Source organism: Glycine soja, chromosome 8 (assembly GCF_004193775.1).
Source record: "Glycine soja cultivar W05 chromosome 8, ASM419377v2, whole genome shotgun sequence".
NCBI classification, from domain to species: Eukaryota; Viridiplantae; Streptophyta; class Magnoliopsida; order Fabales; family Fabaceae; genus Glycine; species Glycine soja.
Genome location: NC_041009.1, coordinates 45,226,022 through 45,249,237, shown reverse-complemented (window position 1 = coordinate 45,249,237; position 23,216 = coordinate 45,226,022). Strand labels below are relative to the sequence as shown.

At 33.0% G+C, this 23,216-nt stretch overlaps 2 protein-coding genes across 2 annotated transcripts; both read right to left on the bottom strand.

Annotated features, from left to right (window-relative positions):
* Positions 1-1,549: 1,549 nt before the first annotated feature.
* LOC114423558 (LRR receptor-like serine/threonine-protein kinase) lies at positions 1,550-5,577 on the bottom strand. The gene is made up of 2 exons (XM_028390364.1): positions 2,608-5,577; positions 1,550-2,241 (listed from the first exon to the last, which is right to left on the bottom strand). The coding sequence occupies exons 1-2, from the start codon at positions 5,426-5,428 to the stop codon at positions 1,784-1,786; spliced, it is 3,279 nt and encodes a 1,092-aa protein (XP_028246165.1). The 5' UTR covers positions 5,429-5,577; the 3' UTR covers positions 1,550-1,783.
* An 11,360-nt stretch (positions 5,578-16,937) lies between these two features.
* Positions 16,938-23,043, bottom strand: LOC114423554 (protein transport protein SFT2-like). Its single transcript, XM_028390357.1, has 5 exons — positions 22,915-23,043; positions 22,591-22,823; positions 17,979-18,246; positions 17,698-17,802; positions 16,938-17,321 (listed from the first exon to the last, which is right to left on the bottom strand). Exons 2-5 carry the CDS (start codon positions 22,767-22,769, stop codon positions 17,211-17,213), a joined length of 663 nt encoding a protein of 220 aa, XP_028246158.1. The 5' UTR covers positions 22,770-22,823; positions 22,915-23,043; the 3' UTR covers positions 16,938-17,210.
* Positions 23,044-23,216: the final 173 nt, after the last annotated feature.

Sequence of the window (23,216 nt, the reverse complement as noted above, 5' to 3'; positions counted from 1 at the left end):
GCCAGAAACTTTCACTTACAAAGCTGTTTCATTCAAACAGTTGTTGGCTTGGGGCAGTTATTAGTAGCTATTGTTATTCAATGTCATCATTCACTGTTCCATTTATAATGGTCCAGCACATTGCACAAGCATGTGTGTCTGATTGCGATATATACAACCTTTCAGTGTCAGAAACCTGAGTTAACTTGAAGTTGCATAACTTTTCTACTTTAACTTTCACTATATATTCTTCTTTTTTGCTTTCAAATAAAAATAGTCCTCTATACTTGTATTATATGCGCACATACTATTTAATCTTGTTTAAATGGTGAAAATTGCATATGTGTTCAACTAATGTAAACATCAATGTAAAATTAAGTAGCTAATATAGTAATATTAGTTTAGTGATGTCACTAAATATGCATCCAATGGTTATATATATATGAGAGTTACCAATAGTTGGAAACTGGAAAGTCCCTCTCCGACAGCACATGGACATGTGGTATTGAACGTGGGGCCATGTGAGTACTGTTATGAAAGGCTGGCTTGGATGTGTCAGTGTTGTGGGTATGTAAGGAGAGAGAGAGAGAGAGAGAGAGAGAGAGAGAGAATGAGTCAAGGAATATTGTTCTCCATCAATAAATTCTAAATACATGTATCCAAAAAAGCCAATCATTGTTTAGCTTCCACAAGCTTTGAGGTCGCTCTCTTAATATACAGTTAAGCCTTCACTGTTCCCAGTTGGCAATATCACCAAGCAAGTTTAAACACTAGCACCTAAGCTAAGAAAAATGTCATCAATTTCTTATAATTCATTCAATTACAACTAAAATAGAATGTTAAAGTCTAGCTGCACTGAATAATGACCCATGTTTTTTAGGCTTGGTGTTTGAGGGACTGTGGATTGTCTGATCAAGAATTAGAACATATATGGTTGGCCAAGTAACAAATTTTTTGCCATATCCAACGTCTCTAGTGAGTCAACCTACACATGTAGAATCCGTCTAATACCACAATTCATATTGATAGGATTGACCTAATGCCATGACCGACTTATAAGATTAACCTAATGTCATGTCCGATCTATACCCTAACACATTAATGATTGGGAGAGGTCCTAGACTGCGAAGAGTCTATGGGCTAATATTGGGCATTCTACACTCTTAAAAAGCGAGAACAATTAAAATGAGGACACACACATCAAGGGTGTATTTGGATTTCTGATGGGAGAGGATTCAAATTGATGTGGGAAACCTTCAACAGGTCGCCTGAGAATGAAGAACATGCTTTGAATCTCTGGTTGAAGTAAACAGAGAATAGAGATAGAGAAATGGTTAAATGAGAGGAAAATGAGTTTGACATCATATTTAATTTCTTCCCAAAAATATATTTAAAACTAATATTTAGCTTCAAAATTCAGTTTGGAGAAATAACTATTGGGATACTTTTACAAACTACAATCCAAACATGCAATAAATCGAGGAGACTAGCCTTGATCACACATGATTGAAGAGCTTTAGGAGTGTCTAGGGAGTGTATTCTCTAGCATAAATACTTGCAACTAAAGTTCTTAAGTAAATGCTTAAGAAATTATATTTATTTATATATTTCAAATGAATATATGGATTCTTGAAACCTGCATCGTCTATATGACATTACATTAAAAGGAAAAAAAATTATACACTAGATTACTAGAATATCATTAACTAATAATAATTCAGGCCACCTCTGATTGGCATTGCATTAGACTATGTACAATTGGAGTGATAGCTTCTCCATGAGATGCAAACTTATTCATACATGCTCAATTGATTGAGTTATCCGAGAAATTGTAGGAACATGTCGAAGATCCATGTGAGACCACATTCTTAGGAGGTGGTGGTGAACTATGTGCTGTTAAACCTCCCTTCAATACATCAGGGTCTGCCCTTGAGGTCTCAAGGGGTCTAATTTCCTTGAGCATTGCAACAACATCCTTCATTGTTGGCCTCTCATCAGCTCTAGTGCTTACACATAGAAAGGACACTGCTAGAGTTTGTAGCATTTCATGCATGGTGGGATCAGCCCTCCCTCTAAGCTTTGTGTCAAGAATGTCAGAAGGATCTCCTTTGCTAGACAAGTGGTTCCTAACCCACTGAACCAAGTGTGCACCCCCTGGTAGAGTTGGGTCTAATGGGTGCCTTCCTGTGAGAACCTCAAGTAGAACCATGCCAAAACTGTACACATCACTCTTTTCAGTTATAGGCTGCAGTGATGCATGCTCTGTGCATAAACCAAAAGCAACAGAAAATTAGTACTATTCAAAGGGTTAATCAATCTAGTACAGAAAAGATAAAATGTGTTTTAAGTTTCTTAAAATTTTTGGTGAAAATTGGTTTTAGTTCCTATAATTTAAAAACAGTGGTTTTGGTTTTTATATTTTTTGAAATGTGATAGATTTGATCCCTCGTCACATCAAAACGAAGTACAAGGTTAAAGACAAAATCCTTCACATTTCAAACATATGAGAACTGAAACCAATGTTTCTAAAATGTAGGAACTAAAATCAATTTTGACCAAATCTTAAGTGGCCTAAAACATATTTTATCCTCCAGAAAATCACAATTTTAGATGAATAAAATAAAATACCAGGAGCCATGTATCCATATGAACCAGCAAGGTAATGTCTTTGAAGTGGCTTGGAATCAGTATTGCAACCATTTTCAGTTGCAGTTCTTGCCAGGCCAAAGTCAGCAAGGTAAGGTTGGTGTCCAGGGCCTAGTAACACATTCATGGCTTTGACATCTCCATGAATAATAGCAGGCAAACAATCATGGTGCAAATATGCAAGTGCATGTGCCACACCTAATATAGCATCATATCTTGTCTCCCATTCAGCTTTTCCCTTTCCTGAACCATGAAGTAATGAGCTCAGGCTTCCATTAGGGAGGTAGTCATAAAACAACAACTTCAGGCTCTTGTTTGATCCCCATCCAAGAAGCCTGATGATGTTCTTGTGCCTTATTGACCCCAATGTTTGAATTTCAGAATTGAATGCTCCTGACTCTTCTGATAACCACATCTTCTTAACAGCCAATGTTTCACCATTTGGAATTGTAACTTTGTACACAACTCCGGAGCTTCCAGTGCCAATCACATTGGCTGATGTCAAATTCATGACAATGTCATCAATGGAGAAATCTAGCTTCTGATACAAAGTCATCTCCCAAGTTTCATTTTCCATAAGCACCTTGTTGGCCATATGAGTTCTGACTAAGACATAGACTGTGAGAAGCACTAGTACTGCACTGGTGCTTAAGAGAATGGACATAATGAACTTCATGGCTGATCTAACATGACCTTTGTCACCAGGAGTTGCAACACCTCCAGCAATGTAGAGACCTTGATTTTCAGCAAGATCACTAAGAGGAAGCTTGTGGAAGAATAAGGTGTTAGGCAACTCACCAGAGAGGCCATTGAAGGAAACATTTAAGGAAACAAGATTCTCAAGGTCGGAAAGAGCATCTAAATTCCCCGAGAGCTTGTTATGTGAGAGATCAAGAACTCCTAGTTTGGTAAGACTCGAGAACTGGGAAGGAATTCTACCAGAAAACTGGTTGCAGCTAAGATTGAGAGATATTGCCAGAGAAGGAATTAGACCAACTTCATTGGGAATTTCTCCATTGAAGCTATTGCTTCCCAAGTCCAGAAGTTGTAGCTTCGTGCAAGACAAGATCTCTGACGGGATTCTTCCACTTAGCTGATTGTTCCCAAGGTTGAGTTTGGTTAACTCAACCAATGAACCAATTGTGTGACTCAATGCACCTGTTAGTCTGTTGTCGGACAAGTCAATCAACTGAAGGCTTTTGGGAAGAGAATCTGGAACAGAACCAGTGATACTGTTGGAATGAAGGTCTAGAAACTCAAGATTCTGGCATCCATATAGCGTTGGAGGAATCTCCCCTGAAAGATGATTGCTGCTCATGTCCATAAAGTTCAAACTCTTCAAGTTGCCAATTTCTGGTGGAATGCTACCTGCTAGTCTATTGTGATTCAACCTCAGCCTGTAGAGGCTAGTGCAGTTTCCTATATCAGGTGGTATAAAGCCTGATAAATCATTAAAAAGAAGCAGAAGCTTGGTGAGGTTCCTCAACCCAAATAGTTGTTTGGGAATTGGACCAATCAAGTTGTTGTAAGAGAGATCAATTGCCTCAAGTTCTTGGCACTCAGAAAGACTATCTGGGATGTTTCCTGTTAATTTGTTCTTCCATGCAAAGAAAAGAGTCAAGTCTTTCAAGTTGCCAATAAGATCAGGAATCTCACCAGAGAGAGCATTGTTGTCAAGTTCCAGTTGATTCAGAGAAGTACAATTTGAAATCTCAGGAGGGATTATACCTGAGAGCTGATTGACACTTAGTTGAAGCTCTTGGAGATTTGAAAGGTTGCCAAAGCTCCTTGGTATGCTACCTGTGAGAAGATTTTCTGACAAATCTATGACTTCGATCTCTGTGCAGCTTCCAAGCTCTTCTGGGATTGTTCCTACGATATTGTTCTGCCACAAAAGTAGACTCTTAAGCTTGCCGAGTTCTCCAATTTGGCTTGGTATTGAGCCTGAGATAGAGTTCTGATGCAAGTACAGGTTCTCCAACTCACTGCAGTTGCCAATCTCTTCTGGAATGGGACCTGACAATAGAGTTGTGTATATGGCTATGGTATTGATTCTTTTCAGCATTTTGATTGAAGAAGGAAGGCTTCCTGAAATGCTGGTTTCTGCAAGGCCTAGCGTGACCAAGTTGGTGCAGCTTCCAATCTCCCATGGAATCTCACCCTTGAGATTCTTGTTTCCACCTGCTCTGAAGACTTGGAGCTTTCTCAAGGAGCCAATGCTCTTTGGAATTTCACCACTGAGGTGGTTGTCATAGAGTGTCAAGTTAACAAGGCTTGTTAGATTGCCAATGTTGGATGGAATGTTTCCTTGGAGGAAGTTCATATGGAGAGACAAACTCAGCAGTTTCCTTAGGCTGCAAATTTCTTCTGGGATTTCACCAAAGAGAGAATTTCCACTGAGATCAACAAAGATGAGCTCTACATAGTCTCTAATCTCTTTTGGTACACTTCCTGTGAGGTTGGTTGATGAGAGGACAAGAATCTTCAAGGACCCTTTTAAAGGTTGAAAATTTGAAGGCAATGAGCCTTGCAAGTTCACTGACTTCAAGTTTAACTCTACGACTTCTCCTTGTGAGTTGCAATACACCCCAAACCAGTTGCATGGGCTTGAGGCTGAAGGGTTCCATGATGCTAACACATCTGAAGTGATGTTTAAGGTGTTTTTCCAGGCTATAAGAGCTTGGCCTTGCTCATCAAGAGAGTAACAGCATGGGAAAAAGAGAAGGGAGTTTAATAAGATGAGAAGCAAGGTGAAGGAGAAGATTTTGGGAAAAAGTGACAGATTCCTTAAGCTTCCAGGCATCGCTGAGAGAAGAGAACGGTTGATATGTTTTGGGATTGTAGAGGGGGAAAACCCATGTTTTGTTTATAGAGGAAGAAGAGAAGAAGATCTGGGTCCAAGAGCTACTAGCTTCTTTTATTCTTTTATTATTTGTAATGGAAGTTGTTTAATAATGAAAAAAGATGGTCATAGTGTCATACTCATACGCATTCCCATGTTGTTTAGTTTTTTCATTCAGGTAAATTTTTACTACTTTATATTGGTTCTTCACATTTAACCTCTCAAGTAAGAATTCTGTAATCCGAATGGTTCCAACTTGTTACTCTTTGTTAGCTAGAATAGTGCTTCAAAAATAGTAGTGAACTGTCAGAGAGGTGAAAATGGTGGAGCTGAAAATCATGTAAACAGATTTTCGTAAGTTTTTTATCCCCACGTGGACACTAGCACTATTATCCTGCTTTCTTTTCTTCATTATTTGGTCATTATTTTTTTCATCCTGTTATATTTAGTTGCCACGGTTGGCAGGAAACAAGGTAAATCTAGGTAGCACTAGACTAGGAAAATATGTAGATAGGAAAATGGCTTTTGAACTAATGGGACATTAAGGTTATTACCTCAATGATAGTGATAGCCTGATCATCCAACACATCAGACAATATGATATTTCATTATTTTTTGAATGTTTTATAGCTCTTGATTTGTTTAGAGAAGAATATAACTTCTCCTTTTACTTATCTAGGTCCAATTTTTGTGGTCCACCTATTTTATGTGGTTCAAGTTAATGAGGCATTCATGTTGTTAGTTGTTATGTTTCCCAAGTGTAACTAGGTTTTTCCAATATCAAAATGTGAAACTTAATATCAATTTTTTTGGTACATACCAGATGTATCCTCCAAAGAAATCAATCCTATTTGAGTTAGATAAACTTAATGTGAATAATAAAATTTTCATCCGAACATTTAATGCCGCTCTCAGAATTTGAATTTGAATTTGAAATCAATTAAGCTAAAACAATATCAATTGATGTCCACATGAGCAAGTATATCAATTTGTCAAAATAATATTAAACTGTAATACTGAGTATCAAATTTATAAAGACTTTAATTGTTTGTATATAACGAATTTTAAGTACACAAACTAAGTATGTATAACAATTATCACCCCACTAGTAACTTAGCATACATTTTTTAAAAATTATTTTTAGTTCATTATAAAGGGACTAACAGGGATTTGTTTATATATAGGTGGAAGAAGTGCCTGAGGAATCTGTTGGAGAAGAGAAGTGCACATGGAAGAGAGGAATATGTTTAATTAAAAAGAGATTTAATAATATGCAAGATCTGGTCACATTGTCTGGTGGTCTTTACTTTAAAGAATGAATTGAAAACAATGAAAGGTATGCTGGCCTTGAATGGAAGGGACAACAATGCAACCCTCTTCAATATTCAATTGATAAATTCACTAATCAATACTAGATGACTTGCAGCAAATCAAAGATCTACTATCTCTTTGAATATTCTGTAGTTTGTCAGCCTCTTTGTAGCTTAATGACCATAATGAATTCACGGGCTAAAACTAGGAAAATAATGAGATTAGAAAAGTTTCATGTTCTTGTTTTATATTGAGCTCGCATAATTTTATTCATAAAGCTATAGTAAGGTGTAATTGTTGTTGATTTTCTTTTATGATATTAAGGTTGTGTTTGAATAAATTTTACAATAAGTTTATTTATAGAAGTCTTCTTATTGAATTTCTCTAAGAAAATATTTTAACTTACTCATAAGTTAATTTTAATTTATGAGTAAAATTTAATTCATTTTTTTCTTATTTTCTTTTTTATGAATACATATTGACAAGTTTTTTTTTTAAAAAAACAAAATAATTAAGTTAGCAAGAAGACTTGTGAAGGCAATTTTTTCCCTAGGGAATATGTGTGGTGTACGCTTCCTTTTGATTCATAATAGCCAAATTCGATCACGCTTTTTCAGATCAACAAAAGATGCCTTCCAAAGTAAAAGGTAAATTTGCGATCTATGGTTAGATTTCAAAAGCACTTGGAAGAGTGTAAAAGCTATTTCTCCCTTTCAGAGTGAAGTATGTAAATAACCTCTGACAATATGTGTAAAAATTGTAGAATAAACACTTCAGAACCAAAAGAAAAAAGGAAGATAAAGTCGGATTTAGGTTCTCTAACATGATAATATTTAACTTATGAAAAGATCTTAATTCAATGAAGTCAATACAACATAACATGTGCATAACAAACCTCAAACCTTTCAATTATATATAGGATGAGGAAACATCAACTTATTTCCAAAATAATTGATTACATTTACTCTTCTTGATTATTTTTTTTATAATATTTGAAATTTACAAATCAATCACAATATCACATTATATTATCTTGATGATCATGTATGCAAAATTTTAGATAAATTGAATATATATATATATATATATATATATATATATATATATTATGTTAAAATAAAATTGATTGATATGTGCAATATCAAATAAGTTTTAATTATATATATGAATTTTTGTACACTTAACATATTTAATGTGAACTCTTAAACCAACCGTTGGATTAATGAAATTCAATGTCTATAAAAATTGACAATTTCAAGTTTAAGTCCCGAGTATCTAGCGGGATATTCATAGGAAGAACTTTTAGATAATAGAAAAATAAAAAATATTTTGAGTAGTAAAAAGATCAAAATATTTTTATTTTTAGATTTTTTTTGTATTATGAATATTTATGTCACTTCTTTATATATATTATTACTTTCTATGAACATAAAAAAGAGAAAATATTTTTTATCTTTTTTATTTTCTTTTCTTATTAGACTACTCACAAAATCATCTCATTTATTTATTTATTTTTTCCATTTCTCTTTATTTCCTTTCCCTTTTTTCTCTGAAGTAATACTATCATAAAAAGACTTCACTCGCCTGACAGAGCCCTATGGATATAGATAGAGAAAGTGTGTGTGTTTGTTTAAATTGATTCAACATCACAAAATACACAGAAAATCCAATAACTGAATGTTGAAAAATTGCATAAAATGATACAAACATCAATTGTCATTTCTTCTTCAGGGGTAGTGTATGCCTGAAAATTTAAAAATCAGATATGGTTTAGTACGAAAAAAAGAATCTATTTATTAGATTTTTTTTTTAAAAAAAAGAATCTATTTATTGTAGTACCATTCCCAGGTCATTCATGCAATGAAGGCGGAATAATATTAAGAAAGGTTTTAAATGTGATAATATTTCACACCTATAATATAGGTTTAGGGTAGCTAATACTTTTCTTAGCCAATCATTTAGTTACTGTTACTCCAAAAAGTTTCAATAATCTTTTGGGTAGCCATGATTATGCTAACCATAATGTAGTTTTGTCTCTGGCAATTGTAATTATTTGGAGAAGAAAATAAATTAAGAAAATGGAGTGTCTTTCTGTCTTAATATCATTTCTCAAAATAATTTATTACTTTTCATCTGAATTTAGTGTTGCTATAACACATTATGTACTTTTCATCTGATTATCCTAACCAGTTTTTGGATTTGTACGTGTTCTTATAGTATCAAATCGAATTTTGACAAACCCATTCCGATCTAATTGAAAAATACCTATGATTTTTTATGTAAGATAAAAATAAATAATCAAATTTTGACAATACAAATTTACGGATTTACATGCAATTCAATGTTCTTAATATTTATTGAATTATATCAGATTAATATACGGTTGGTGTAAAAACAAATTACACGTTTAACATAATTTTTAAAATAATATATTATAAAAGTCAATAAATTTATTATATATATTAATTTTTAATTAAATAACAATGTAAAAATTCTTATTATCGGTTTTTTACAACCACTATAATCGGTCCAGTGTACGTGGAAAGTTTGGGTAATATGTACGAGATTTTAAGTTTTAATTTTAATTAAATCATTGTAAAAAAATGAATACATATTTTTTTATATATATAAAAGTTTAAGTGATCGAGTTAGGTTTTGAAGACTTAATCAAGTTTAGGATAAACTGACTCAATGTGTATCCGTAGAGAAACTAACATACAGATCAATCCTAATAAGATCATCACTTTAGCATCTAGAATTAAACTAAACTTATTGTAAAATACTTTATTTGTCTAATTATGATATCATTTTTAAAAATTTGTTTTTATTTTTTTTAATTTCAAGATAAATTATTTATTTTTTTCCTTTTACATATTTTTATTTAATTATTTTTTCTTTAAATATTAATAAAAAATAATTAAGTAGATAAAAAATAAAAAAAATAAAAATTTTAAAATAATAATATAAATAATTAATTTAATACAATTAATTAAATTATTTTTTAAAAATATAAATTAATTAAAAGAGTCCTATAATATATATAACTAATATTTTACCGATTACATCATCCTTTTGTTGACCATACAAATGTTATTTACTAATCATAATATTATGCCTAAACATGTATATATGTATACTCATACATATATGTAGCAACCGTTCCCATGGGACACAACATAGGGTGGTAAGTACTGCCATAAATGAATTTATTTGAAGATTCTGACATCAAACTTGGTTTAGCAATCATTATTCACATTGAATTGAATCATCAAATTTGTAAACTTGGATAACTTTCATGATGATTTTGTTGAATTTAATGAATTTGACTCTATCGGTTCTGAAACAGCAGCAAGTGCACCATCAACCGCTTTGACTCATATACCTTCCTCGTTACAAAATACAAATATATGCTTTTTTATGTAATTTTAATTTCTAAAATGAATTGAATTTTTTTTGTTGTTAATGCAAAAAAAATCACTCGCAAATTGATATGATTTTTATAATAGAAAACATTTTTTTCTTGATAAAAAATTATTAATGTATCTCAACCCACTAAGTTAAAGATTAATCTCATGATGTGTGCGACTATTATTAATTTAAATAATTTTTTATATAATAAAAATTAAATATAAATTTTTATATTAAATAAATTATTTTCATTTATGTGAACACATTAAATCTTATACTAGTGAGCTAATCATTTGAGTTATAATTTGAAATATGATTAAAATTAAAATAATTATTATAAACATTAATAATAAATCTATAATATATATAAAGATAATTATTGAATGATGGTATAAAAACTCTTTATAATGTTAGTACATACACTATCTATTCTTAAATATGGATAAATTTAGTTATAATTTTTTTAAAAAATATTTATTTCAACCTTTATAAATTTATTTTTGTAAATCATTTTTAATGGTGTGAAAGTGAGTTGGTTTATATATTTGGGAAAATAAGAAGTGAGTCAATCATATTCTGCTTTCCAATAAGTCATATAAATATAATTACCCAGTTCGGCTTTCTGTTTAAATTTAAATATTAATTATTTGACTATTTTTTAATAAAATTATAATAATAAAATAAAATAATTTGAATAAGTATAACATCATGAGCCAACTTTTTTTATGCACCCAAAATATTTTATATCATAAAATACAATTATTTTTCAATCATAAATCATTATATTTGATAAGTGTATTTAATTTTATAATAATTTTCTTAAAAAATATATCAACAAGATGTATTTATTTTTTGTTAGTCTATTACTTAAGAACTTCAAAATTAAACGTGTTTGATATAAAACAGTTATGAGATGAGTGACCTTTTCAGAAATTTTTTGAAAAGTGTACAAGTGAGGAAAAAACAGATGAAAAAATATTGTGTTGATTTGTGAAGAAAGTTATTGTTCTTGAAAGTGATCCAAATTGATTGTCAAGGTCTCAAAAATAAATACCTACTAAGAGTTTTGATCCATGGATTCCGACCAACAAAAAAATTATATAAAATATTATCGTGAGTCGTCGAGAAATCGAGCAAGGAACCAAAATGAAATTTGCCCCGTAAGTAAATATGAATTTAGCATTCTCACTTAAAATTTTCTAATTCCAATTGCTGTTTTGTTTAAATTTTTCAAAGAACAACATGGACTGATATGAACATATTTTCCTAGCAAATATTTAATGATATATAAAGGAGAAGATGAATGGTCCAAAAATAGGCTACACAAACTCAGACACCAATAACATTTAAAAAAACATTTAAAAATATAAACGAGAAAGAAAGACATTAAGATAGAGACAAAAGACAACCTATTTATGGATGGGAAATATTGTATAGTTTGAAATGGTCCCTGCTCCAACCCCACCATTTTATTCTAAAGTCTAAAAATCTTTGTAAAGGAAGTAACTCATAAAAGCCACCCCTAGAGGCATGTTATTAACACATCAATGATCAAACTATATTCCTGCACACGAAGGGCATGGTGTCATTCTTCACCTGGTGACAATTAAAAACAGCAAGACCCTTTTGCATTATGACTTGGTAATTCCGAGGCAAAACCATTACTATAAATAAAGTAAGGAAATTTTGAGCAGAACAAGAAGAAATTAAAGGTATGAAGGTGATTCCCCATCCACTATAATTTCTTCATCTCTAACCAAACATCTTGAATAAACAGAATTATTAGCTCCACTGAAACTATAATTAATCAAAAAAATTCAAAACACTTGGGCACTTAGCACTCCCATCCACAAAGACAAAATCATGCTAACTCCTTTCAATTTTTTATCACACATTTTCCAAGTCTTTTTTCTTTTCCTTTTCTACTTACCTCTTAAATTCAAGAACTATATATATTTTTTTAACAGAAAATTGTTACTTTCCTCTTTTTTTTTTCTTTTAATTTTACTTTTTTATTTCATTTTTTTTCCATTATGCTTTCCTTACTCACGAGTGTTTGCATTTCCATTATTTACAAATATATTTTGAATCACATTACTAAGGGTTATGACAAACATATGTAGAAACTAATTCTGATTGGTATGATTAATTGGATCTAAGTCACATTCCTTATTTTGTTTCCCCGTGTGCTTCTCTAACTCACAAGTATTTGAATTTCTATGATTTAGAAATAAACTATGAATCATGCACATTGTGAAGGTTTAGGACAAACATGTATGGAAATTAATTCTGATCGATTTGTATGATTGGATCGAAGTCACATTCCTGATGTTGAACAGTAAGTATATCTTGTCACTCTTCTATACAGAAACTTGGAATATAAAAACATGAGAGAACAAGCATGAACCAGTGACTGCCAAAGGTGAAAACATAGATGGTGCTGGGCACATGAAACGAAAATTGTTGGGTAGATAAAAGGAAATTTCAGATTTGCCCGACATGATGTATAGATTGATGCTAACTAGGAGTGGCCAAACACCAAAGAAGGACATTAATCTTGCACATGAACACACTACCATTTGATAACAATAATGAGTCTCAAATTCATGTTCCTTGTGTTGTGTCGGTAAGCCTTTATCAATTAGGTAGGTACTGGTACTAATTCTGGGCGTGTGGATGATGGGCCACTCTATACAATATTAGTTGAACATAATCTTAAACTACTCCTTGTACCCCATTGACATTATAGATAAAAAAAAAAAGAAAGAGAGAGAAAGAGGGAAAAAATGGTAATGATAAAAAAAAATTTAAAAAATATGAGAAACTTTTCGTACACAAGTAACGTTACTATGCAATTTGCCAATGTATATGCTTTTTCTTAAAAGAATATATTAACAAATTATTACTTTTGTTTAAATATTCTTAAAATGTAACGTTACTAACTAATTGTTTCTTCTAAAAAGAAAGGTTAAGGGTATGTTAATAATTATGGGACCTAAGATATTCCTTCTTGTTTTGTTAGGCGTGCTTTAATAAGTTGGAATTTGAATTTATTCACATTATCTTTCTAAAAAATAAGTGAAAATATATGAACAAACACCCTTACGTGAAAGAAGCTGTCCCTATGAAATTGAGTAACTGTACTCATTACTTCTTGGATTTCGTCAAATTAATGATTTGCACAAACAATAATGCTGTTTATTTATTTCAATTGTGAGAGTACTTTGACTCCAAGGACTGGATTTGATTTTCAAAAGATTAATTACTTTAAAGAGTGAGGCACAGTTACAAGAATAAAGTCCAAAACAATAATAAATGAGGTAATAAAAAAATACACATCCGTTCATAACAATTATAAAATGAAGTTAACGATGATTCAATATTAAATCATTTTATATTATCATTTTATCATAAATTATTATTAATATCACTTTTAAATTAATTATTATAAAAATCAATAAATTTATCATATATGATAATTTATTATTAGATATCAGTGTAAAACTAATTTACATGATTAGTTTATAATTTTTTTTTAAATTATTACTATTATGACATATATAACTGATAACCTTCTTCCTTAAACATGTAGCAACAATTTGATCCTCAAGTATGTTTGTTATGTGTATGGAAAATATATTTGTTGAAAAAGAGATCCTCTAAGTTTACCAAAACAATAATTTTTCACGCCCCTTAAATAGATCTTGAGAGATTTTTTTTTTCTTGACTGAGGGATGCTCTAATTTCACCCCAAAAGATAATTATAAAATTGTTAAAATGTATGCAATTTTTTAATTAATAACTACTACTATAACTTAAAACTTCACCTCTATTTTCTCTATAAAAAAAAAAAAGACACTTCACCTCTATAGTATATTTCGCATTTTAGAGAAGCTAAATGTAATGAAGCAAGGAAATTGAATGGCTTCCCCATACTCAACTTACATAATCATAATCGGGAAACAGAAACCAAAATGGTGAGAGTTTTATGATTTGCATTGAGGGTGGACCCTTTTGGCATGGTCTACTATGGCAGCATCATATGAGAACTTTTGTCCTTGATGCATGGCACACGTGCAGTGGAATCACCAATTGGGAGATTGGATGTACATCAAGTGGACTTTTGAGTACCAAAAAGTTGTCCAAATCGATGAATCCAAAACAGCATTTGTCATTGCACAACGAAATCACATTAAAATGCAATTATACGGTCCGTAGCTTTCCAAAACCATATGTGAGAGGAGGAAGGAACTGCACCAATTTAATCACACCAGTGGAGGGGCTTAATTCTGATCAATTATCAATATGACAAATCCTTATCCAATAGAACCAATCGAAATCTTTGTTCATTTCTAATTATTTGCCCAATTGTATCTAAAAATTATAGAGATAAGACTAAGTCAGTGTACAATTTTTCTAAAGAACAAACTAATTTTGATCGTGGGAAATTGTGCTTTGTCATTTATCTCTAATTGGGACCTTGAGAATTGAGATTAGCAAATTGTTTGAGAATGATTCAGAATATCGCAGCCCTAAATCTAATAATGAACAAATGCTTACACCGCTTGAATCCAGCATACCTGTTTTATCACTTTTTTTTTTTTTTTAGAAAGAGTAAGCAGCATTTTTTCGAACGGATTGGATTTTTGGTTTTTATGATATCATTGACAATCATAAAAACACAATTCTCTCTTAATATAGCTATTTGTGCAACTATTTTACATGTTTTTATTTCACAAATTTGACTCAAGTTTGGTTTTCTCCTTAACTTCATTTTTGTTTATTAAACGTTTCAAAGTGCTCCACTGACTTCAGCTTTGTTTTCTGTCGATGAATGCCTTTCAATAATTCCATCATTAAAAAGATTATGCCGAATAGAAACATCTCTTGGTCACACATAATCTTCATATTAAAATGTCAAATCGCAGTCTCACCCATTATTGTGTCCAAATATCTCCTTAAATTCGGGGTTTATGCTCCCTAGTAACTTTCTAAAGGCTATAAATTATTAAAGAGAAAGGTAATGGATACAAATAGAGTTTATATAAATCCTTCCTTTCACCAGTACCACACCTCGTTGCACTTGTCCAATCAACTCCACGAGTCAACATTGGCACACCAAGTATTTTTGCTTCTTTGCACTTTGGAAATTAAAAAAGTACATTGGTTTGGGGCTTGAGGAGGAGGGTGATGTTGCTCTCTTTTCCTTATTATAATTATAGTACCATTTATGTCAAACTCACAAAGGTAACTCCTTGACTATTGACTAGAAATAGTTCTTCAAGCCCATTCTTTAATATTACTGCATTATGTAATCTGCTACATTAATATAATGGATGGTTTTTTTTTCTCATGCACAGAAACAGTGATAATTTTTTGTTTGAAATTGTGAATGAACATAAGATGATGAGTATTCTTCTTTCAACACAATTTATTTCATATTCAAGAATTAATTAGGATTCGCATCTTGAACCACTTAGTTACGAAACATAAACCGTTTTCATTTTTGTCTATCGTTATTGATTAACATAATGAATGATGTGATAAGAAAATCCCCCAAAGCAAAAGTCATCCCTTCTAACATGTATTAGCCAGGTCAAAAGTTTCATGAGAACATACTTTGGACCTTTAAACCCGGGAAAGGTTATGTCTCTTTATAGTATTCAATTCAACCATGTCTAAAAGAGGGGGGGCCGGATGGTCTCAGTTTAAAGCAAATTTCGACATATTGTTTTGACAGGATCTGCATATGTTATGTGCAATTTTGTGAGATTTCATCTGATGATTCCACTTTAACCACTGACGGTACCAGCCAACCAATATCCATCAGAGTCCAATAAGGACCAAGTGACAAAATTATCCTGTCTTTGATAGGAGCATGATGGTCTGCATAGTATTAGAAGTTTATTAGCATTATCATACGATGAGAGGATGTGATAGTTCCACTAGTTATACAATCTTTTACTTTCATCTCCAGCCTCTGGTTAAAATAAAAACTAGCTCTCTTCCTGCTCTGTCAATCATTGCAAACTGCCAAGTATCCATTCTCGTTCCTCACCAACATTGCTACATATTGAATATATATCAGACAAGTCCATAAACGATGTGCACTCCACATCTGTAACGCACTATGTTTGTTTACCTCCATCTGCTCTGGCAATTTGATAATTAGCCATGAAATTTATAGAGTAACGCACCTCTAGCCCTTGTTTGTTTTCACTCATCGGATTTTGTTTGGCATTAATATGAAATGAGGCATTGCAGATTACGATCCAAGACCATGCAATGCATAGCCATTGAAGTTAATAATGAAAGAAAAACTTGAATATTTTTTTCATACATTTTTCTGTTTACTATGTAAAAATATATTTTTATTTTATTACTTAAAATTTCCAAATCTTTACTTATGGTACATGAAGTAGTCTCAATTCATTGAATAATCATATGACAAATCAACAAAATGTCACGTCATTACTTAATAAACTTAAATCAACGGTATATATCAAAAGTAAAAGTTTAAAAGTATCAAGTAGTAAAATAAAATAAAATAAAATATTTTTTAGGTAATAAACTAAAAAAAGAGTATATTATAAGTATGAAAAACATTTAAACCAAAAAAATAATATGCTAAGGAGCTCGCAGTTCAATTGACACCAGTCCAAGTTTGAGTGGGGTATTGATAGTTTAATCTTCCATGCCAAAAAGGTGCTAAATTCCAATAAAAGAAAAAAAAATCTCAAACAAAAATATATTTCAAATTGCAACACAAAGGTAGCAACAATCAACTTCAATCAGATAATGTTAATTTGCTTTTACAAACACGAGGCAAAACAATTTTTTTCATTTAGATGTGGCAAGTAACAACAAACGGTGAACCCTAAGAAACTGTTAGAGATGCTTCAACGCAGTAATATTCTTAGGTCACTTTGAAGCTTCAGCTGATAGATCTTAGGAGACAAATTTACAAGTCAACTACTATATGGACACAGGTCTGAACTCAACTCAACTATCAACAAAAAATAGGTCACCGCCCAAAACATTTCATTATTGAAGAGGTAAAAGCAGAAGTCAGAAATTTCATTCCAGCAGATCCACCAGGAAAGTACGATATAGAATAGTAGCCAAGTGAGAGAACCTGCAAGCAAAGTCAAAATTTCAATTTCAATGCAAGACGGATAGTTATAAAGAAACATAACAGAAGAAAGTATGTAAGACACATCTCCACATGCCCCAGCTGCTGGAAGCTTGGAACCATGTTAAACATACAATACACACACATCACATCACATAAAGTGCACCACAGAGTGTGGAAATAGCAGTTCTTAAATTTATATTGGTTTTGCTACATTGAAGGAGTTGTTCCTAATTGCTAAAATAAATTCAAAACCATGCTCAAGAGTCAAAAAAAATTGAGCATGCCTTAAATCAACAGCAAGTGAAAACAATAACACATGGGAGTTGGAGAATGGCTAAGCTACAAAGAGGCATTTTGAGGAACGAGAAACTGATACCTGCACTACAGAGAATACCACAGAGAGAATGTAGCTGTGAAGCACCATTGATACATATATGGTACCAATCATACTGCCTAAAAAAGCCAATGTGAAAGGGAGCCTCTGAAAAATAATTACAAAGAGAGACAGTTAGGAAGAAGCAGCAAACATGTGCAATCAAATAAGAGACTATTTTCCCCCAAAAAGCCCAAACAAATTCAATTTGAAGCAACGTATAGTCACTGGACAAGCTTTATATTACCATGCAAGCAATAGGAAATGAAATTCTAGCAAGTTACCTCCTTTGACAACATGTGAGCAAGCTGACTCTTTGGACCCTTGAGAGCAAAGAATGATCCAATAATAAATCCACACCCAAGTGTAAAGCATAGGGCAAACTTTTGGGGCATAACTACCATGACGGGCAGAAATAATGTAAATGCTATGAAAACAAAGAAGACTCCACTTGCCAGAAACAAACCAAAATACACAAGCGCTTTGCCAGAAGGCACATTACTAGTGGCAGACTGGAAGTTGCCAGGTAGATCTCTCACACCTTTAGAAACCCTAAACAATAAGAAACAAACTGCATAACTACTTGAGGACATAAGTTCAGGTAAAATTATTAGTATTTGTTATAAAAGGCTTTCTGGCCAAGTGCCAGCATGTTCTTTCATAAGGATATAGAAAATCCATTTAAAAAAAAAGGGCAAATTGAAACACACGGTCTGTTTTTCCTACTGCATTTTATACCATCAACAAAAGAAACCAAAGATAAAAAAACAACTCATCTCGATAGGAGTGGAAATAAAGTCACTCATCGGAGACCTATACTCTAAACCACATCATGCCTAAGCCAATTAAGCTTACTTATCAAACAAATCTTTTTGGCTAAGACTATTTTAATAGTCTATTTAGTTAAAAAGCATTTCAGGCCTAACATGCTGACACACAATTATTAAAATCTTATTCATGATTTGAATCCTATGATTCGGCTACATTGGTTTGTATCATAAAACAAATCTCAAATGACTTTGAATCTTACAATACATGAATGAATAGGTACAATTTCATATCATTGATACAAATCACATGATTCAACACTTCATTATTTTTTCATTTTTTTTTACTTTTCTTTCACCAATTAATTCTAATGAAAGAAATTGAAAAGTCATATGAGCTTAAACCATCAAATTAAAAGGAATTGAAGGAGCAATTCTGACCTTATCCTTTGATTATTCCACTACTACACTAATTCAATGCATGCACTCTTTGGTTATTTCATTGTTTAGTTTCCATTCTTCTAAAATAGAGGATTCACAAACTCATATATAACTAATAATATTGTTTTTTTCTTTTTTGTACATGTATGGGGCCTAAGCCCATAACTAACAATTTTGTTTTATGAGATTTATGGTTAAGTTGTTTTATCCATTTCCAGTTCAAAATTATTACATTGAACACTATATACCATTTGTGATATATTTGAGGTTATTTTTCGTGTTTTTGAATCTTATGAATAAATACAAATGATTCACAATTAAAAAATTAGCTAAGCTATTCAAGATTTCAATCTCACTTTGATAAACTTGGGCTGGCATCCTTAAACAAATAATGTGTTATCAAATTTTTACTGTAATATTGAGATTATACACTTATTGATATATGTAAAGGCCAAAGTCAGCTGGCCTACTTATAAATTTAGGTCCATTAACCTATTTAAAACTTAAAAAGAATTTTTTTTACCCATACAAGAGTCTTGCAACAAAGTACATTTATATGTAAGCTTTCAGGCTAAGCTAAGCTTCTAAGTTCTAAAAAGGCTAGAAGGCTTAGGCCCTACAAAGCATAGTCGGCTAGTCTAGCTAAACCTACTTCCAACCCAGCCCCATTGTTACATGCAGATAAGGGAGACAAAACAGACAATTTTCCCATATACAATTGCATCAGAAACTTGTTATCAGTCTTTACATTAATTCACATAATGACAGCAAAAAGTTACTGACACCAAGACTCAACCTTGTAAATTAACATGATCTCAGAGTGAAGTTCATGACATGAGAGAGAAAAGTCAAAAAGATCACGCATATGTAAATGTATATAATTACATTGATGACCACGTCTACCGTGGACCACCTTTATAGGTGATTTACGGTGGCCCACTTTTTCAATCCCTTGGATTCATCTTAGGTTCACGGTAATATACTACATCTTACATACCAGATCTCTTTCCCGACTTCTCCACAGTCCGTCTCCGCCGTACGCTGCTGTCGGAGGTGATTTCCGGTGGCGGTGTCACTTTTTTTTCTCCCTTTCCATTCTTTCACCGCCGTTCTTTCATTTTTGAACCCTACTTTTCTCGCTACTCTTCACCATAGTTGCAAGGTGCGTTTTCCTTTTCCTTTCATTGCAGATTCTATGAGTCGCTGTCAGATTCACTTACGATTCCCCAGAATCTCGCACTTTGTTTTCCACTGGTGCAGAATTTGGGCGAATCAATCTTTTTCTTAGATTTCCCTTTCAATTCCGCAGTTCTGTGATTTGATCGCGGCATCGCTTGCACTCCAACTAGCGAAAGGAAAAAGCTGACGGCAAGGGATGACAAGAACGCGTACAGCGAGGTGGAAGTGCGAAATCAAAGAAGGCGGTGGTTATCGACAATGACAAGTACATCATTGGAACAAAGCTCTTCCGAGGAACCGACGCCAGAAAAGAGGGAATGGGATGTAGAGGCATTCAGATTTGCTATCATTTGTATTTTTTTTAATGAACTTCTCTTTTTTTAGTCATTCTTTCTGAAAATGTGGTATGATTTAGTGGTTCTTTATGTGGCTTTTTTTGTTTGTGATGTTTGAAACAACGTGTTTCTTAATTTTTGTTTGTAATGCTGAAAACACCATGATGTTAATGTTGTTGATGATGAGACAATGTGGCTGAAGTTGTCTTTGTTGGGAACAGTAGGTGCACCCATCGGAGAACAAGAGGTAAGGGAGACAGAAAAAGGAGAAGAAAATATATGGTGCTGATGGTGCACTGGATTACTGTGTGCATGAGATAAATCCAACAATGTCTAAAAGTGGTCCACAGAAGATCATTTGTAAAACTAGTCCACCATAGCCTTCGTCTACATTGATATCTGGAAAACAAAAGGACGCATTTGTTTCAAGTTATCTACTTTCTTTCCGTGAATATAATGATAGGAATGACGTTCTTGCGTACTTTAAAAGTTATGTTTGGTTAACAACTAATATTTTTTGTAAATCCTGTTGTGAAAACTTTGAAAGTAGAGTGTAAAGTAAGTTAAAAGAATAAAATTGGACATTTTACATATAAAATGCTATTGATAGGAACTTGGGTATAATGGGGTGCCTAAGTTCCACATCAAGTAACATGAGTGTCATCTAGCTGACCTCTCCAAATCTAATTCCAAGAAGTAATTGATTGAGCCAAATGAATTCACAAGTAGTTGATGTTATGACTTGATATATCTACTCCAAAACTTTCCATTGTGAAGGCATTATGTTTTTTAATTTTCCAAGATATTAAATTATCTCCAAGGAATACACAATATCCAACAATGTATATCCTAAATTCCTAATCACCAAGAGAACCAACACAATCAGCATTTGAGTATCCAATGATCTGAGTATGACCATCATCCTCATAGATAATTAACTATCTTGAAGCTCATTTAACGTACTTCAAGGTACAAACTAATGCATTCTAAGGAGACACTAGGTGTTGTTGGCTTAAAGAACCTTGGCATGCTTCCAACGACTCACATGAGTGTGAAAAATATGCTCAAAGGATAGATTAATGGTGGATTTGATAATGCTACATATATGGGTATCGATTTTAGGTCATGTAGAGTGCTTGCTAATAGCCATAGAGCCAGCATTGGTCAATAAGCCAAGGTTTGATATGCAAAAGCCTATGTATCGTAGTTGCTCCCATCCAACTTGCCAGTGGAGAGTACAATGACATAGACTGAGAATAGGGGGCTTAGTCTCAGAATGTCTTTGGAAGCAGCTGACGTTGCATATCCAGCCAAGGGCCACAATGGGTAGTGGGGAAGACAATGTAACAAAAAACCAAAAAGCACCTTTCAAAGGGACACATCCAAGTAGAGGTCAAATGGAAGAGAGGACCAGAGATCCAAATAGAGGATAATGAGTAATGAGGAGAATACATGTAGAGCGATATGTCACCAACTTGTGGTAGTGCATAACATTTCCACTGGAGGTGGGTCCAGTGTGAAAACAACTTGTGGTTGAAATAAAGATGTTGGCTGCCTATACATTGAAGGGGGGGGGGGGGGGGGGGGGATCAAATGACAATAGTGGAGCATTGGTAGCGGCTGGAAACAGGGTATGAACATCAGAATGAGGACACAGCACTGGGGGAGGGGGGAAGAAACCGGAAATGAGACATTTTCCTGAAAAAAAGAATCACCAACGGGCAGCCAGTTGATCCAGCAGGTATACATGGAATAGGCCTGCATCTCAGCAAGCTCTGAATACATTTGATAAGTTGTGTGACAAAGCTATACAGCAAAGCTAAATTATACTATTAGACTAAAAATAATAACTAAAGGAATTACTTACTTTACCCTTTAAATTGATTGGTTTAATTTACTAATCTACTTTACCTTCTTATTTCCTTCTCTTATAAGTATTTCCAGAGAAGTTAATCTAAACAGGCCTAACATGTGACCAATATTTCCTGCCCGAAGCTTCACAGGCACGGATCTGGGGTTTCACTCGACAGAACCAAACAAACAGGATGTCATTTTCTCTACATAACAAATTAATAGCTACTAAAAAATCATGATAAATAGAACCATCGATGCTTTTCACATCACTCCAATATTGCACACATATGAAGCAAATGGCAGGTAGAGGGGTTACTTACACGCTGAAAGTGCCGGAAACGGTGTCGTTGGCAGACCTAACGGCGGATTCGATATCGAAGGGGAAAGTGGATGAATCTTCAGAGGTTTGGGCGGATGCGTAGGAGTTCCAATCGGCGAGCAACGACGACGCCGGCTTCGCCTCCTCCTCGCTACTCTGCCCCGAGAACCAACCCTGCATTTTCTCGCCGCCGATTCCCACAAAATGCAATTGCGATCCTTGCTGCTTGCGTGACTGCAAGAGAGAAAAGGGAGGAAATGGAATGAGGGTTTGTGATTCTCTCTCTCTCTCTCTCTCTTTGTTGCGTTCTGAGTGTTACTGTTACCTGTTAAGCAATGGATTGGGTAGCTGTTGGGTACTGCTCCTGCTATGTCTGATGAAATGGAATCACTAGTGGATTGCTATGACAATTTTCTGCATTTTTTTTTATTAATCTAACTATACTTTTTTTTTTAATTTTTAATTTTTTTTTTGCCGATTTAAAGTTTAGGTAAGTTCCGAGAAACTCAGCAGGATTAAGATATAAAGGTCTTGCATATTATAAATTTTAATTATTAATTATTGCTTACTAATTTTTTTTATAACACTCACAAGGTCAGATAATTGAGTTAGATCACTTTTTTTTAC

What these genes read in the sequence shown, in the direction of transcription:
- LOC114423558 (XM_028390364.1), bottom strand. Translation starts at nt 5,428, where the DNA reads ATGCCTGGAAGCTTAAGGAATCTGTCACTTTTTCCCAAAATCTTCTCC. An exon ending in ATATGGATACATGGCTCCTG is followed by an intron (nt 2,242 to 2,607) that starts GTATTTTATTTT and finishes GTTTATGCACAG; the next exon opens with AGCATGCATCACTGCAGCCT.
- LOC114423554 (XM_028390357.1), bottom strand. Translation starts at nt 22,769, where the DNA reads ATGCAGGGTTGGTTCTCGGGGCAGAGTAGCGAGGAGGAGGCGAAGCCG. An exon ending in GTTTCCGGCACTTTCAGCGT is followed by an intron (nt 18,247 to 22,590) that starts GTAAGTAACCCC and finishes CTTATTGTTTAG; the next exon opens with GGTTTCTAAAGGTGTGAGAG. An exon ending in CTCACATGTTGTCAAAGGAG is followed by an intron (nt 17,803 to 17,978) that starts GTAACTTGCTAG and finishes ATTATTTTTCAG; the next exon opens with AGGCTCCCTTTCACATTGGC.